The sequence below is a fragment of the Pithys albifrons genome, chromosome 18 (genome assembly GCF_047495875.1).
Source record: "Pithys albifrons albifrons isolate INPA30051 chromosome 18, PitAlb_v1, whole genome shotgun sequence".
Taxonomy (NCBI): Eukaryota; Metazoa; Chordata; class Aves; order Passeriformes; family Thamnophilidae; genus Pithys; species Pithys albifrons.
Window position 1 is genome coordinate 1825134 of NC_092475.1, and position 16099 is coordinate 1841232.

The window sequence follows — 16099 nt, forward strand, 5'->3', positions numbered from 1 at the left end:
CAACTCTTTGCAGGAGGAGCAATGTGCTCATGCTGGGCCATACCCAGGAATGGGGTCCCATGAGTGTTGCAGCAGTGCTTCCCATGGGTGGGGGTCTCTGGGGTCCTGGCACAGTGTGCCTGCCACGAGCGGAGTGTGCCACGGGATCTCAGCTGCTTCCAGACATTGACAGTGGGAGAAAATCCCATCACACTGTGATGGAAGAGTGATGTGTGGCATGGCCTCCCTGGGTGCAAAATTCCTCCTGCCAGGGAAAAAGTGGCTAATTAAAGGCTACTGATGTTTTCAGCTGTTTAACAATGCTGTTTTGCTAATTTGAGCCCCCCTGGAAGACCACACAGCAATCCTGGTGCTCCCAAACTCTCCTGGCCAGCCTGACAGGAGTGGAGCCAGTAACAGCTCCATCAGCCAAACCTGCTCTGGTTCCAGTGCTCCCAGTTCCAGGGGAGCTATGGGGACATCTGTCTGTCCCCACACTGGGATGAGCCCCAGCTGTACTGACAATGGCAGGGCTGGGAGTGCCTGGGTTTGCAGCAGGTTTGGGGTATCCCAGTCCGTGGCCATCCCAATGGCATCACGTTGAGTTCCAGCCTCAACCAAACAACAGGAGATCACTGAGACCACAAACAAACAGCGTTTGATTAGATTATTTTTTTTACATATTTTTTTCCTGAAAAAACAAAGAGAAGAGAGGAGAAGAACTCGTATTTCCTGTTCATGTGAAAGGAATTTGCCAGTGTGAGGCAGGGAGAGCGATGCTGGTGGCCTGGCGAAGCCACCACCTCATGACTCTGGTGGCAAAGAGGGGCCAGGAGGTGGCTGGCAGGGAGGCTCTGCACCCAGACACCTGCAAAGGGGCACGGGTTGGGGCACAGAGCCCTTGCCAAGGCTGTAGCTCCCTAAACGTGTGTGCTGGGAAGGGGCAGGAGGCATGGCCAGGCTGGTGCCTGAGCCCCAGTGCTGCCAGGGTCTGAATGCCTCAGCAAAGCAGCAGCAGCTTCCAGCCAAGGCCTCAGAAAGGAATTTCAGAAAGTCCTTGGTGTGGCCTCCCTTTTCCTAGAACAGATCAAGTGCTGGGCTCTGCTTGGCAATCCTCTCCTGTGGTTTTGCCAAGTTCCCTGGCGGGGTCAGAGGAGCAGAGCAGAGCTGAGCTGAGGAGGCCTCAGCACCCTGAGGCTGGGGAGAGGGTCTATATGGGCACAGGGATGTGGTGGGCAGAGGGACCAGGAGGTCGGGACTTGCATCCCTGCATTCCCACATCCCTGAATCTCTGAATCCCTCCATCTCTGCATGCCTGCATCTCTGCATCCCTGAATCCTCAAATTCCTATGTCCCTGCATCCCCATATCCCTGCATCCCTGCCACTCCCCAGCCCTGGAAGGCTGTGCTGTTCCCAGCTTATTCAAACATCCTGTCAGTCTTTCCCCAGAGCCCCCAAAACCCCTTGGAGGTCCCCCCCAGAACTTTGACAGACACTGGCACAGTCCCAACACCCTCCTGCCAGCCCCTGCACCCTCCTCCAGGCACGCCTCAGGCAGGGGAAACCACGTCAGAGAGGCAGGACGCAGCGTGGCAGGGATCCCATGCCAGGTGGTGACATGAACAAGGGTGCAAAAACCCCAGGGGACTGGCAGCAGGATGCTGGTACCATCCCGGTCCCCAGTCCCAGAATGGGACCTCCTGCGGGTCCTGGGGACAAGGGTGGCTGCAGGCAGAGGGAGTAGCAGTGTCAGTGCACGGCCAGTTCCCAATTTGCACCACCCTGGAACAATGACGATGACAATGGTAGAAAAAGTAATGAAAAATGTGTCTGTGATTTGAAGGAGCTGGAAACACCCAGTGCAGGGGATGGAGGGAGGGAGCCCCGGCAGCGAAAGGGGTCCCTAATGCCTCCAAGCTGTGGAGCCCTTTGTGCGGGGCAGCTTGGCTTTCCACAGTTACAGCTCAGGATTAATTGGGCAGATTTTCATGTCAGGAATTGTTTGCAGGGGAGGGCAGTTTCAGAGCCTGACCATGGGCTTTCATGTCTGCACTGAATGACTGTGAGGGTTGGAAAGGCAGGCAGGGGGTCAGCAGAGCCCCACGGCCTTGTGTGAGGAATCCCTGCCCCACGCCCACATGGGGAGCAAAGGAAAGGGAAAGGCTGAGTGGTGGGAATAACCACAGTCACCCATCCCTTGGAAATGGCAGGTCCCAGTCTGGCACCAGCTTTGAGGCAGTGGCCACATCCTTCCCAGCCTTGGTTTTCCAGCCAGGATGGAGTGGGAGCAGGAGGGGGCATTTGTGCCAGATTGTCCCCAATGCCATGACAGAGGCAGCAGTGGCTGGTCCCAGCACCAGCCCACGGCTTGTCCCCTTCTCCATTTCTTCTGCTTTCCCTCCTGGAATTTTGCCCTCCTTTTTTTTTTTTTTTTTTTTAATTTAAAATTTTTCATAGCCTTTTAAACACTGTAAAAATTTAATACAAAGGAAATTAAAAAACCCAGAGGAACTGTTCTCAAAATAATTTCACAATCTGCACATGTCCCTCAGCAAATTGAATTTGTAGGAAATAAAGAACAAAATATGACAATAAAGGGCTTCTAAACAGATGCTAATGCGTCGCATATGGAAATGCAAATGCCAGCCTGTGCTCAGGCATTCGGTGGAGGTGGGTGGCATGGGGGCTGGGGGCACAGCTCTGCCACCCTCAGCACTGCTGGGAGTCCCTGAGCCCTTGATGGGGCTTTGGGGGGGTTGGTGCCCCGAATTTCGGGTCATAAACCTTGGCTGAGCACGTATTCCTCATGTCCCAGCGGCTCCAGCTCCAGCGGTGATGCTGACAGTGTGTCCTCCTTCATCAGCCTGGATCCTGCCCATTGTGGGGCCATTTCCCAGAGGCTAAAGGGGAAAACTTCAAAGGAGTGGATCAACCCTGCCAGTCCCACTGCAGGGTGAGCTGGGGACCCCCTGCCTCACAGTGATGTCCAAGGTATGGCACCCCAGGGTCTTGGTGGCAAGGGCACATGGGGCTCACTGCACCCCCATCCTCACCCCCCATCCCACAGGCCCCAACACCGTCTGCCCCCACAAACACGTCTCCTTCCCCAGATGTTCCTTGTCCAGCTATGGCCCTACCTCTCCCTCTTGATTTTTTTCTCCTTCTATTAATAAACCTGGCACCTGGAGAGGAATTTTCCCTGTAAACACTGAGCCTCACACTTTAGTGACTTTTGTTCTGTGTTTTAATTAATGAACTGGAAAAAATGTCAATTGTTACCCACCACAAGCACGTGTGTCCTGCAGGTTGCCAGAGCTGTGGCCTTCCTGCTCAGCTGTGGTCATGTGGAAGAGGCACCCTGACCCTTTGCCAGGGGGAAAATAGGGGATATTTGGGGCTTTGTACCCAAATTGCTGATGCACTGCTCCAGGGGGATCGGGGTGCTCTCCCTTGCCCAGACCCCCCATTCCAGGTGGCCAATCCTGCTGGTTCACCACAGTGCAGCTCAGCCCACCAAAACTGGATGCCTTGCACCTCCTCACTGTCTCCAGCCACACTGGGCAGCGTGTAGGACTGGTTTTGTCAAGGAATATTCACCACCATCCAGGAAGCCAACACTCCCCAAAACACTGCCTTATCCCAGCTGTGTGTGCCTAGGATGGGGGGAAATGCTGGAGAGCTGTAAAAGACATCACAAAATCAATGTACTGTCTGCAGCAGTGCCGGGGCTGCAGCCTGGGAGAAATGACCGCTGTGTGGCATGGAAGGAACTGCAAAGGAAAGGGTCTTGTGAGGATAGCGGGAGCTGCACGGCAGGAGCAGGCTGTGCTCTGCAGGCTTCCCACAGCTCCACAAAAAGCTTGGAATGGGACTGGTGTGATGCCACCACCTCCTCACCGCTGTGAAGGGGAGGTGTTGTGGGCCCCGGGATGCTGCAGTGGGGTCCCTGCATTCATGGACCCACCTTTGGTGCTCTCTGCAGCTGCTGTGACCTCGGGCATCTCCCTCATACCCAGAGCAGGAGCAGGGCTGCATGCCGGGTTTGCTGTCAGGCCTCGGGCAGTGAGCAGAGGCTGAGCCCACGTGGGCAGTGCAGACAGGCAGCCCGTGGGAAGGGCACTGCCCGTCTGGGGCTGGGACACCCCGGCAGCCAGCTGCTCCCTGCTTTGATGTGGAGTCCCTCAGGCTCCACACAATGCAGGCTGGAGCGGGATGAAGCAAGGGTGATTGATGGTCTTGTTTTGTTCCTCTAAGGCTGTCCTGGACCGTTTGGATTCACAGCTGAGGTCCCTCGAGAGCAGCGGGGGTGGCAGTGTCCACCCAGGCTGCAGGGATGGATGGAGCTGGTGGGGTGTAAGCTCTGGCTGGGGGCCAAAGTCACTTCTGCCCTTTGGGCTGCTGACTCAGGTGGTTTGAACCTTCTATGCCTCTGTTTCCCCACCTCTGCTGCCCCCTTGGAAGGTGTCAGAGTCTCTGGATGACACACATCCCATGAAACTGCCCCCCATTATTCTCAGGTGTGATGGGCATCCCTGGAACTAAGGCAGGCAAAGGGAGCACAGAAGCCCTGCCAAGGGTAAAGCTCATTAGGACTTGAGTGCGTTGACCTCTGAAAAATGGAGTTTAGCTCTATCCACTTGATGAGTCACAACTGTTTTTGTGTGATGTGCTCCCTTTAAGCAAGGTTTCCACCACAGAACTAACAGGCTTTTCTGGGAAACATTGGGGTTCTGGGCTTCCTAATTATTTTCAAATCCTACTGGCAGCCTCCCTCTGACAAGGATCATGCCTGCTCAAAGCTCAGCACTTGGGCATGTTCTGAGTCCTGAAGCACTAATTGACTTTAGCTCAGCCTCACCACTGAGCCCTGGCTCTTGCAGCCCTCGTCCCTCCTCCTGCCACTGCAGCGAGTCCACCCGCATGTGGTTTGCATTTCTTCCCTGGAGAAAAAACCCCTTTCTCCTGCCTCAGTGTCATCTTTCCCTGGAATTGAATTTAGGGGAAATGAAGAAGAGGTCAAATTTTCATGGAGTGACTACCTAGTCTCCCAAGGCAATGATGGAAGCAAGGGGGGAAGACCATTCCAAGAACCCATGTCCCACTCCACATCCGCACAGTAATTCCAGTCACAATCAGGTGGCTCCTTATGAGCCAGTAAGCCCTGGGGGTTTGAGCAGAGCATGGAAGAACTGCCCCAGCACTACTGGCTCTCCCTGTTCTGTCTCAAGGGATCTCATCTTTCCCTCCCACTGTGTGCTGGGAAAGTGCTGCCTGCATGGAGCAGCACAGGGATCTTGGCAGGAAACATGGCAGTGCTATTCAGCACCCAGCCCTGCTGACCCCTGGGTGAGATGATGTCTGGGAATCCATGGGAGAGGAGCAGCAGCAAGCTGACCCCGAGGGATACAACAGACTTCAACACCTGAACATCAGCCAGGGGTTATCCACAGTCCCTCTCTGCCAGGCCCTGGGTCATACCCAGCACATACAGCACGGCACAGGGTGAGGCAGCTGCCCCAGCCATGCCAGCTGCCATTCCCAGCATGGAGGGCTCGGGGGCTGCCAGTGGGATGGGTGGTTGGGAAATCTGTTTTCTCTTCTGCTCATTACGACACTGCAGTGGGCGCCTGCAATGGGAGCAGTGAGGCAGTGGGAAAGTATGAAGGTCAGGGCAGGCTGCGGTTTGTGTGACGGAGGTGACCCCACAGCTGATGCATCCTTTACCTGCTCTGAGCACCACCACGCTGGTGATGCAGCTCCAGACACCACCTCCCCTGGGACATTACCCCTGTCCACACTCCAGAAGGGAGCAGCTTTCCATAGATTGTACACCCAGGTAAAAATGGGAGGAAAAATCAGCCAAGGGCAGTTTCACTGGTGCAAGAGCCAGGCATGAATCCTCATGAACACCTGCAAGGTGTCGGGACACTGGCTGCTCTGGGGGCTTCACTCAGCTCTCACAGCATCGCTCCCACTCCCAACTGTGCTCCAGCAGCCACAGAAAGGACATGGCTGCTCCAACGACGGCACTGGCGTGCCCAGCAGCTGCCGTGACGCGCTTGCCTTGCAGCACGACTGCGCCAGCTCTGCAATCCTCATCACCTCGTTAGTGACTTGGACGCTGATCCCAGCCAGGGCAGGGCTGTCCTTACCTCCCACGCAGCTTGCAGGCCCCTAACTTGTATTAGGGGGCTGCTTTCATGTGGCCAGTGGTTTTGAACATCAACAAGCCACAGAAGGAGCGAGGCGCTGGAGCAGAGGAAGGAGCCAATGGGGAGTCAGGCGATGTGGCCAGCGTGGCACTGCAGGCACAGGAACAGTGGCTTTGATGAAGTGGCACCCAGCTCTGAGTCCATGGGCTCAGGTAGAGTGGGGGTCTGGCCCCCAGGAGAGAGTTGTGTAGAGGGGATGTATGGAGACATCCCACTTTCCCTCTGCCTTGCCCACAGAAGGACTGCTTAGGCCAAGGGGGACTTGGCACCCAAAGTCACTTCTCATGTGCAGTCTTGGGTAACTGACACAACACAGTGAGGGAAACTAAAGAACGAACATGGAGGAGAGGCCACAGGAGGACAAGCCAAGGGTCGGATGGGAGCACACGATGATGGGCAAGAGGGTGGAAAGCAGATGGTGGGTCATCAGGGATGGCAAAACTTTGGAAGGGAAAGCTTAGCAAGCACTCTGCAGAGTTTCCATGTGATCCCATTAAGGCATCAATGGCTCCTGAGGCCACTGATCTCAAATACCAACATGCTCCTGCACCTGTAGCAGCTCAGCAGGAAGGCAAGGGAAGTCTGTTAGCAGCACTGGGATACAGGATTCTGGAGGGAGACACACAATTCCAAACTCTGCCTCATGGGCAGCCATTCGAATGGAGCCACTGGTGCCCGCCTCGCCCACCCAGGGCCGGGATGTGTTGGGAAAGTGAAATGTGGATCTTGTCAAAGTCTGGAGCTGCAGCCACTGCCCTCCGGGAGTGAGGCGAGCTGTGGGGTGGAAATGCTGCTGCTGCTGCTCTGAATCACATCTCAGAGATGGAGAAGCTCTGGCTGAGGCATTTCCTGCTGTTCTCGACCGATACCTCCCTCGTGGAGCTCCTGTGCTGAAACCCCAGCCCCGTGGAAAATCCGCAGCAGCCGCCCTGACGAGTCCAGCTGTCTGCCATGGAGAAAGGAGTGGCAGGAGGTGCCGTGTCTCCTGGTGGTGATTCCCACAGGAGCTGCCGGGCTGCGGTTGGTTTTTCAGCCTCACTGACTTCTTGAGGGGGAAATGGAAAGAGCGAACAGTGCGAGTTAATTAATTGACGCATAATGAAGTCAAGATGAGCATCCCCCAGGAGCTGGAGCTCAGATTGGGAAAGCAGCAGATGATGGTATTCCCCGGCATGGGGCTGCTTCATCCCAAGCCCCGGCCTCCTGCCAGCCACAGCGAGGGCCCTGGCTCTGGCCCAGGGGCAGGGAAAAATAAGCCTCTAAGTGCCTTTCAGTGGCAACTTTAATAGAATTTAGGTGTTATAAACACTGTGGCCCAGGGAAGGGAGTTGTGGAAGGGATGAAATAAACACATCAGTGGCTGTTTGGTGCTTTGGTGCCTTTGGTGTTGGTGTGAAGGCAGACCCTGCACAGACTCAAACACTTTTGTGGCTGACAAGGAAGAGCCAGCAGCAGGGAAGGAGGATCAGGGTCACCCTGACCTGGAAGCTGCTGATGGCACTGGGAGAAACCTCTCATATAGTGTCATGGAATCCTTCAGGGTGGAAAAGCCCTCTAAGATCATTGAGTCAAACCATTCCTCTAGTACAGTCAAGGCCACCATGTCCCTGTCCCCAAGTGCCACATTTACAGGTCTTTTAAACTCCTCCAGGGATGGTGACCCCAGCACTTCCCTGGGCAACCTGTGCCAGGGATGGATCACAGAATCACAGAATCGATTGGGTTGGAAAAGACCTCTGAGATCACCAAGTCCAACCCTTGATCCAACCCCACTGTGATCACCAGCCCAGGGCACAGAGTGCCGTGGGCTGGTGATCACAGTGGGGTTGGATCAAATGTGGTGGATTCTCACTCAGTGCCACATCCACAGAATCACAGACTCATAGAATGGATTGGGTTGGAAAAGCCCTCTGAGATCATCAAGTCCAACCCTTGGTCCAACTCCAGTCCCTTTACCAGATCATGGCACTCAGTGCCACGGCCAAGCTCAGGTTAAAAACCTCCAGGGATGGGGAATCCACTCCCTCTCTGGGCAGCCCATTCCAATGCCTGAGCCCTCTCTCTGCAAAGAACTTTTTTCTGCTCTCCAACTTCAATTTCCCCTGGCAGAGCTTGAGCCCATTGTGCCCCCTTGTCCTGTTGCTGAGTGCCTGGGAGAAGTAACCAAACCCCACCTGGATAACCCTTTCTGTGAGGAAATCTCCCCCAATTTACAACCTCCACCTCCCCTGGTGCAACTTGGGGTTGTTTGCTCTTGTCCTGTCACTTTTTCCCTGTGAGCACAGCCCGATCCTCCCCTGGCTCACCCCTCCTGTCAGGGAGTTGCAGAGAGTCTGAAGGTCCCCCCTGAACCTCCATTTCCCCAGGCTGAGCCCCCCCAGCCGCTTCCTGTGTTCCAGCCCTTTCCCTGCACACTCCCCAGCCTCTCAATGTCCCTCCTGTTTGAGGTGACCCCAGAGCTCGAGGGGCACGGCGGGACGATCCCTGCCCAGCCCGGGCCCTGCGCAGCCGACGGGGGCCCTCTAGTGAGGGCGGTGCGGGCGCGGCCCCTCCCCGGCCCGGCCCGGTGCGGCGCGGCCATGGCGGGGCTGGAACCGCTGTACGCCTGGGCCAGACCCGCTGTCTCCCGCCCGCAGGACGCGCTGGTCTGCGCCGTGCACTGGGAGCTGGTCCGACACGGCTACCGCTGCCTGGGCACCGGCGACCAGGTACGGCCCGGGCCGCGCTGCCCCGCTCGGAGGCCGAGTAGGCCGCGGTGAAGCCCCGGCCTTGCGTAGCGCCGCTCGCCGGCGCCGCTCGGCCGAGCCCGGCGGCCGCTCCGGGGGAACCGCGCGGTGTCGGGAGCACCCCAAGCGGGGCGGGGTCCGAGGGTCCGCAGTGCTGCTGGGGGGTGTCGGAGAGAGCGGCTGCGGTGCTGGGGGCTGCGGGGCCCCCTGTGCTTGGTGGGGGCCCGGTTTGGGAGGATCTCGGTGCTGGGGTTTCCCGGTGCTGGGGGGAGTCCTAGTGCTAGACGAGGGTGAGGAGGTGCCAGTGTTGAGGGGATCACGGTGCTGGAGGTTCTGGGGGTGCTGGGGGTGGTCAGAGTGGTGTCTCAGGATGGTTCTAGTGGATCAGTGTGATTCCAAGACAGGGATTAATATAGCACTGGGAGGAGGTTGGTGCTGAAGGGAAACCTTGCACCAAAACGGGGGTGTCCAGTGCAGTGCTGGGAAGGAGGAGATGTGCTGCTGGGGGGTGCCAGTGCTGGGGGCAATACCAGGGAGGCCAGTCTAGTTCTGGACCCAGTACTAAGGTGGGGATCTGGTGGGTTGGGAGGCTGGTGTGCTGCTGGAGGCATTGGCAGGGTGCCTGATGTGGTTCTGGGGGGCAGTGGGGCAGTGCAAGGCACTGTTATGGCAGAGAAACCCGCAGTACCAGAGGAAGGGTCAGTGTAGGGCAGTGCCCTCCAGCTGCACTGCTGTGGTGCTGGAAGAAGCATGATGACAGCCTTCCCCCCAGCCCAGACAGTTTTGTGTCACACTGGGGAGGTGAGAGGTGCCTGGCAGGGAAGAGCACCATCTCCTGTCTTGGGCTTCTGGGGTTTTGTTGCTTCCTCCTGAAGCTTAGCAAAGGGTGGTCATGTCTGCTGTTCCAGGCAAGCAGGCAGGGGCAGATGGAGAGATCCTCTCCCAGAGACCTCAGTCCCCTTCTGGATCTCCTGTTGCAGCCAGGATGGGTTCCCCCAGCCCTGGGAAGTGGTGCTGGGCTCCTAGGCAGGGTGTTGGCAGCCTGTCTGTTCCTCTGCAGCCAGGTCCTGATGAAAGGAAGTCAGAGCTGCTGCCCACTGGCTGGGAAGCCAACAAGGAGGTGTATACACTGCGCTACAAGTCCACGGATGATGCCCGTGAGCTGCTGCTGAAGGCCATCATGGTGGAGGACAGCATGATCCTCAATGTCATGGTGAGCACCCATGCTGACCTCTGTGGGTTTGGGATCCTTTGGGATCAGCGGCTGCAAGAACAGGAGGGCCTGTTTGTCCCTCAGGATGGGGCAGACCTGGGAGGTGTTTGTGTGGCAGAAGATGTGCCCCAGCATGAAGCTGGTCAAACACTGGCTGTGTCAGGGCAGTGGGACAGTTTGCCTTGTACCACCCAGCTCAGGAATGGTCCTGTTCTATCCCTTTCCCAGCTCAGGACTTTTCTGCAGCCCCCACCAAGCCCCTGCCCAGGCTGGTTTGACTCAGTGTTTCACCTTTTGCAGACCAAATTGGGAAATGGAGCAGGAAGAACCTTGCTGTACACTGGGGTTTGCTCCTGGGGATGTGGGCACAGCACAGGGATGTGGGGGGCAGCAGGGGAGCCCCACTGTGTCCCAGCTGTGGTTGTACCTGCTCTGTCCCTCATGCCCAGCTCTGCCAGGCTGCTCACTCTGTGCTTTCCCTGTGCTTTTCCAGGATCGTGGCTCTCAGAAGGTGGCAGATGTGACCTTGGCTGTGGCAGATTACATCAATCCAGAGCACCTGGATGATTTCCACAAGTAATCTTAGTTCCCTGGTATTTTCTGCAGGAAAAAATGTCCCACTGGCATGGGGAGTGGGGTGGAAACCAGGCTGAGAGGAGCTGGAGGACTTTGCTTCCCAGTACAAACCCAGGCCAGCCCTGAAATGCAGCCAGAGCTCCCTTCCCTGCCTCCCTGTGTGCTGCTGGCAGGCAGGAGAGATTTAGGGAACAATGGGACTGTGGGTTGGAGCCCAGTGGAGGGCACAACCTGGGAACAGGCCAGGCCAGCATGTTTATTTCCAGAGGACTGTGCTGGGTGGACAATGCCCAGGGTGCCACAGCTTCAGCCACATCCCAGACACCCCGTGGCCTTGCTAAAGACCAGTGCCATGTGCTGTGCTTTCCTTCAGTGCAAACTGGTCCTGGGTGACACCTCAGCCATCTGAAATGGGGTGAGGGCTTTGTGCCCTTCTGTCCTCTCTGTGCTGCCAGTGGGGGACATGTTTTGTGCCAGCGACACTTTGGGCTTGTCTGTCCCCTCCTTGTACCTCTTGCAGCCTGTTTAGCGCCTCTGGTCCTGGTGCCAGGGTCTCCCTATCCCTCTGCCTTCCCTCTCCTCACTGCAGGGTGTACAAGAACACTGAGGAGCTGGGGACAAGGATCTCTTCAGGCATCATTGCTCCCCTTGGTGCCCCTGCAGAAAAGGCCAAAAAGGAACCTGAGTCCAAAAAGGACTTGCAGCAGGATGAGGACCCTCTCCGGATCCCTCCCCGGCAGCCAGCGGGCACAAGGGCCCCGTCCTGGTGAGTCAGGAGTGGGTGACTGTTAGAGGGGATGTGGTCCTTGCACAGCTCCCCAGACTACACATCAGATCCCCCTCTTGCACACATGGGATGGGGAGTAAAGAGCATACAAACCTCCTGCAGCTGGTTTCAGCCTGGACACTTGGGTTTGATTTGGTTGCTGGCTGAGGGATGGGCTGTTCTGGAGGTGAGTGTTGTACTGACAGACCCGGGAGGGAGCAGGGAGGGTGCAGGGCTGGGGGGGCTGTGGGTTGAGGAAGGGTGACCCTGCTCTGTGCTGGCTGAGGGATTGTCATGGCTCATGGGTGGCAGAGCAGGCACCAGTAGGAAGGATGGTGCCATTGTGTGTCCGAGCAGCCTTCCTGAGGGACACCAGAGGTGCACCCAGCCAGTGTCGGGGGCAAGGCCTCCTCTTCCTGCTTTCCTGGCACTGCTTTTGCCTTGAAACTGTTGCTGGCAATGCTGGTGAGAGGGGCCACGTGGCACCTGCTTCACCATCCCTACCAGACCCCTCCCTCCCCAGTCATCCCTTGTACATGGCAGGCGGGCTCCCCCCTCTCCCACTGTGATCTCCTTTGGCTGTAAGTCAGAGATGCTGCAGTGGCATCTCACTCTGTTCTGTTTCAGGCCTTCCCCCACAAACCCCTTTGCTGTTGGTGGGGATGACCTGGACCCTTTTGGGTGAGTATGGCTGTTGAAGCACCCCCTGCTCTGCCTTTGGGGGGATCTGGGGGTGGCTGGAGACCACTGGAACAGCACCCAAACAAGTGTCTCTGAGTGGGGATGGCAATGGGACAGTTCCTCAGTGCAAAATGTGAGGGACCAATTGACAGTTGCTCAATATGGTTCTAATATCATAATAAGATCCCATCTCTTGTATAGATGATAGGTTGCAATCTGTGTCTGTTTAATAATCAGCTTGTATTCATTTAACATGCAGTAATTCCTGCAGTAAATCAAAGCTGAATACATCGTTAAGTGAATATAAGCCTCTAATTTAAACTGTTACCAGCTGCTGTGTCTCCAGCCCAGCAGTCTGCAGAAGGGAAGGCTGAAAGCCGAGTTCACAGATTCCCAAGTCCTGTTGCAAGCCTCCCAGCTGTCTGAGGCACTCATAGGAAGCCTGGGCAGAGGCTGGGCTGTCTGGGGGACTGAGTTTCACAGATACATCCTCGATCTTTGGTTTGGTCAGGCAAGGAGAACCTGTCATCCTCCAATCCTGATAAAAGCACACAGACACAAAACAGCTCTTGGGGTTGTTGTGGAGTGTCCTGCAGCTCAGGGGAGTCTCCTCTCTGGAACCTTTCTTGTGGGGATGAAATTTTCTCCCCTCCTGCAAGACTTGGTTCTCCACATGTTTGGCTAGAAAAGGGACAGCTAAAACTGTCACTGCCTCCAGCCCTTCATCAGAGATTTCTCTGTAAATGACAAAAAAAAGATGGTAAATGGAAGCAGATTTGTGTGCTGTCACCTGCCAGTGCTGGGGCTGCAGACTCAGACTCCCAGGAATATGCTCATGGGACCTGGCTGTCCGGGGGCACTTTGGGCAGCCGTTCTGGCCTAATGGAACTCATTAATACGGTTGTTAATGACTTGTATGATGGCAGTGGTGTCCAGAGGCTCCAGCTGTGTTTGCACAAAGCCAACCATGACGAATTGTGCTCGCAGTGTGGGGCAGCTCCAAGGAGCCACCGTGGTCAGCAAATGACTTCCAGGCAGCTCTTTGGAAAGGGTTGTGGGAGCCCAGCTGGGGCTGCCAGTTCTTGCAACACTGCACAGGGCAGGACGGGGAGCAGGGCTGGAGCCTGGGCTGGCACCAAGGGCCAGTGGGTCTAATGCTTCCTGAGGGGACAGCCAGAACCTCTGCTGTGCAGACAGGCTGAGAGAGCTGGGGGTGGTCAGCCTGGAGGAAAGAAGGCTCTGATGGAGACCTTTGAGCCCCTTCCAGTGCCTAAAGGGGCTGCAGGGAAGCTGGAGAGGGACTTTGGACAAGGGCCTGGAGTGACAGGACAAGAGGGAATGGTTTCACACTGACAGGGAAGGGTTAGATGGGATATTGGGAAGAAATTCTTCTGTGAGAGTGGTGAGACCCTGGCACAGTTTTCCCAGAGAAGCTGTGGATGGCCAGTCCCTGCAAGTGTTCAAGGCCAGGTTGGACAGGGCTTGGAGCAATCTGGTTTAGTGGAAGGTGTCCTTGCCCATGGTAGGGGGTGGAACGAGATGAGCTTTCAGGTCCCTTCCTACTCAAATCATTCTGGGATTCTGTGCAGGGCTCTGTCTTTTTGCCATGTGCTGCCTCACTAGCTTGTCCTGGGAACTTTCCTTCCCATGTGCTGTGTGTCAGGTTAGCCCCATGATCCCATGCTTGGCATTCCTGCAGTAGGCAGTTGGCACAGGGATGTGCTTTGCTCCTCTTTCACCAGTGCCAAGCTCACCTTCTCTGCCTTTCCTCTCCCCAGAGGTCGGAGTGGGGGAATGATTGTGGATCCTCTCCGGTCTGGCTTCCGGCAGCCCGGCATTGACCCCTCGTCGGGCATCCCGGGCCGGCTTCCCCCAGGAGCTGTTCCACCAGGTGCCAGATTCGACCCCTTTAGCCCTTTAGGAGCTGCACGACCCGGGTAGGTCCTTAACCATGCTGGTCTTCCAGCCTGCTGCTGGATCCCAGCTCATCCCTGTTGCTGCAGGCCTGAGATCTCACTCCTGTTTGACTCTGCTCTGAATTTCTTTCCAGGCCAGATCCTGACCACCTTCCTCCTCCAGGCTACGATGACATGTTCATGTAAGGAGTCACCAGGTGGCTCCTCACAGATGAATCTCCTGGGAAGCAGGTGCACTTCCTGTCTCCACATCCAGTGGATTTAGATCTTTCCAGCAGTGTTTTCCTTCTCTCTGTTTGGGGTCACATTCCCGTGTGTCCCATCAGCTATAAAGGCTTCCCTGTTTGCAGAATGGAGGAGGAGGCAGTAGGTCCATTTCTTTCCCTGCTCCTCTGAGGGTGCCTGGGTGTTTGCACCCAGCAAGGTGGCAGCATGGGGTGCAACACTCCAGAACAGCCTGGGTGCTGTGGGATTTCTCCTCTGCTTCTCTGGGGTGGCAGAGCTTGCTCTGGGGTCCCACAAGCAGTGGGTGCAAGGAGGGAGCTGGCTCATTGCAGGGCAGCCACAGCAGCCTCGCTGAAGGGGACAGTTGAAGTGGGCTCCCTGTATGGAGGTGATTTCTCTCTTGCTCTGTATCTGAGCAAGGCACTGATTGAAGGGCTGAAAAGCCCGACCCATGGGGTCTCCATGGGCAGACCCCCAGCAGCAGCTGGGATCAGCTTCCACGGGGCTGTGCCCACTTGCTTTGAAGAGCACCAAGCAGCAAAGCATTTGATGTCCATGAGAAGAGATAGATTGAATTCCTGGCCCACCTTGCCCTCTCTTCCCTGCAGCTGTGGTGTTTTTCATTCCTGGGGTGTCCGTGAAGAGCCGCAGGCAGCTTGGCAAGGGTTGCCCACCAGGCACTGCGTGGGGCTGGGAGGGAGGGAGCTTTGCAAAAGAGATTTGTAGAACATGTTTTGCTACTGTCAGCCTTGCTGTGTGTGGCTCTGCCTGGCTGGCTTTGGGAGGATGGGTGAGATCTACATGGCTCGGGCTCCTGAGCTCTCTCTGGAAACCTCCTCCCTTCCACACAGATCCCCCAGCTCAGTTGATTTTGGGGCTGCAGCTCAGCTTGTGTGTCAGGGGCTCACACTGTTTTTCTTCTCATGGTTTGTTCTCTTGGAAGGATGTTCATGAGACCGAAATAAAACCCTGACAACAGTGTTGTGTTGCTGTTTGCTGGGGCAGCCCCCTGCTCCCTGATGGGAAGCCCCCAGAGCCCTTCCCAAGGCAGAGGATCCACGCTGGGAACCCGCTTTATACCTTCCCCTGAGCAGCAGTGCTTTTCCAAGACGTTGTAGCTGTATTTGGAAAATGAAGTGGAGAACAGCCCAGCCTGGCTCCTGCAGTAATTGCCTCTCCAGGGCATTGAGTGCCATCAGAACACATGCAGCTGCACTGGCAGAAATGAAAAGAGGGAAGGGATCCCCCCCATCTACCTCTTTCCCCCAAAGACCTTTTCCTTTTAAAAGCTCTTTGTCTCCACGTGCAGCTAATAAAGCTGTGTTACGGTGTGTGCCACCCTGAGCTGGGCACAAGTGGGAGCAGGGAAGACCAACTGGAGAAATCCAGTGCTCAGGGCAGCTGGAGCAACCCCTGCATATCCCATGGGCTTGTGTGTGTACCCCCATGTGCAAAGGGGCTGGTTCTAAGCCCAGATCTGGATATGCCATCCCAGCTGCACATCCCGGGGGGGGTTTCATGGGCAATCCCAGATGGAGACCCACAGGTGGGCTGTGGGCAGTGCCTGTGATCAGAGCAGTGTGGGAGCCATGGGGAGAGAGGCCCAGGGCTCGGTGAGGCCATTGCTCCTGCTTGTCCCCTCTGGCTCCTGGGACAGCCTGAACCCATCCACAGCTTTGTCCCAGAAGAACAAAGCCCCCAGCCTTGCTGCTGGGGTTGAGAGACTGCAGACCCCAACCTGGCTGCATGGGATGCTGGGGGAGAGGAAACAGCTTTGGCCTCATCAAGGGGCCCCTCTCTGCGG

The 16099-nt window shown here is 56.5% G+C and overlaps 1 protein-coding gene across 1 annotated transcript; it reads left to right on the plus strand.

Annotated features, from left to right (window-relative positions):
- The first annotated feature begins 8720 nt into the window (after positions 1 to 8720).
- PSMF1 (proteasome inhibitor subunit 1) lies at positions 8721 to 15273 on the plus strand. The gene is made up of 7 exons (XM_071572882.1): positions 8721 to 8900; positions 9979 to 10131; positions 10625 to 10707; positions 11297 to 11473; positions 12101 to 12154; positions 13933 to 14091; positions 14205 to 15273. Exons 1-7 carry the CDS (start codon positions 8772 to 8774, stop codon positions 14254 to 14256), a joined length of 807 nt encoding a protein of 268 aa, XP_071428983.1. The 5' UTR covers positions 8721 to 8771; the 3' UTR covers positions 14257 to 15273.
- Positions 15274 to 16099: the final 826 nt, after the last annotated feature.

Bases quoted from the DNA above. Each gene is read 5' to 3' on its own strand.
- PSMF1 (XM_071572882.1), top strand. From the start codon at position 8,772: ATGGCGGGGCTGGAACCGCTGTACGCCTGGGCCAGACCCGCTGTCTCC. The intron at 10,132-10,624 runs GTGAGCACCCAT...GTGCTTTTCCAG, and splicing joins GCATGATCCTCAATGTCATG to GATCGTGGCTCTCAGAAGGT. The intron at 11,474-12,100 runs GTGAGTCAGGAG...GTTCTGTTTCAG, and splicing joins GGCACAAGGGCCCCGTCCTG to GCCTTCCCCCACAAACCCCT.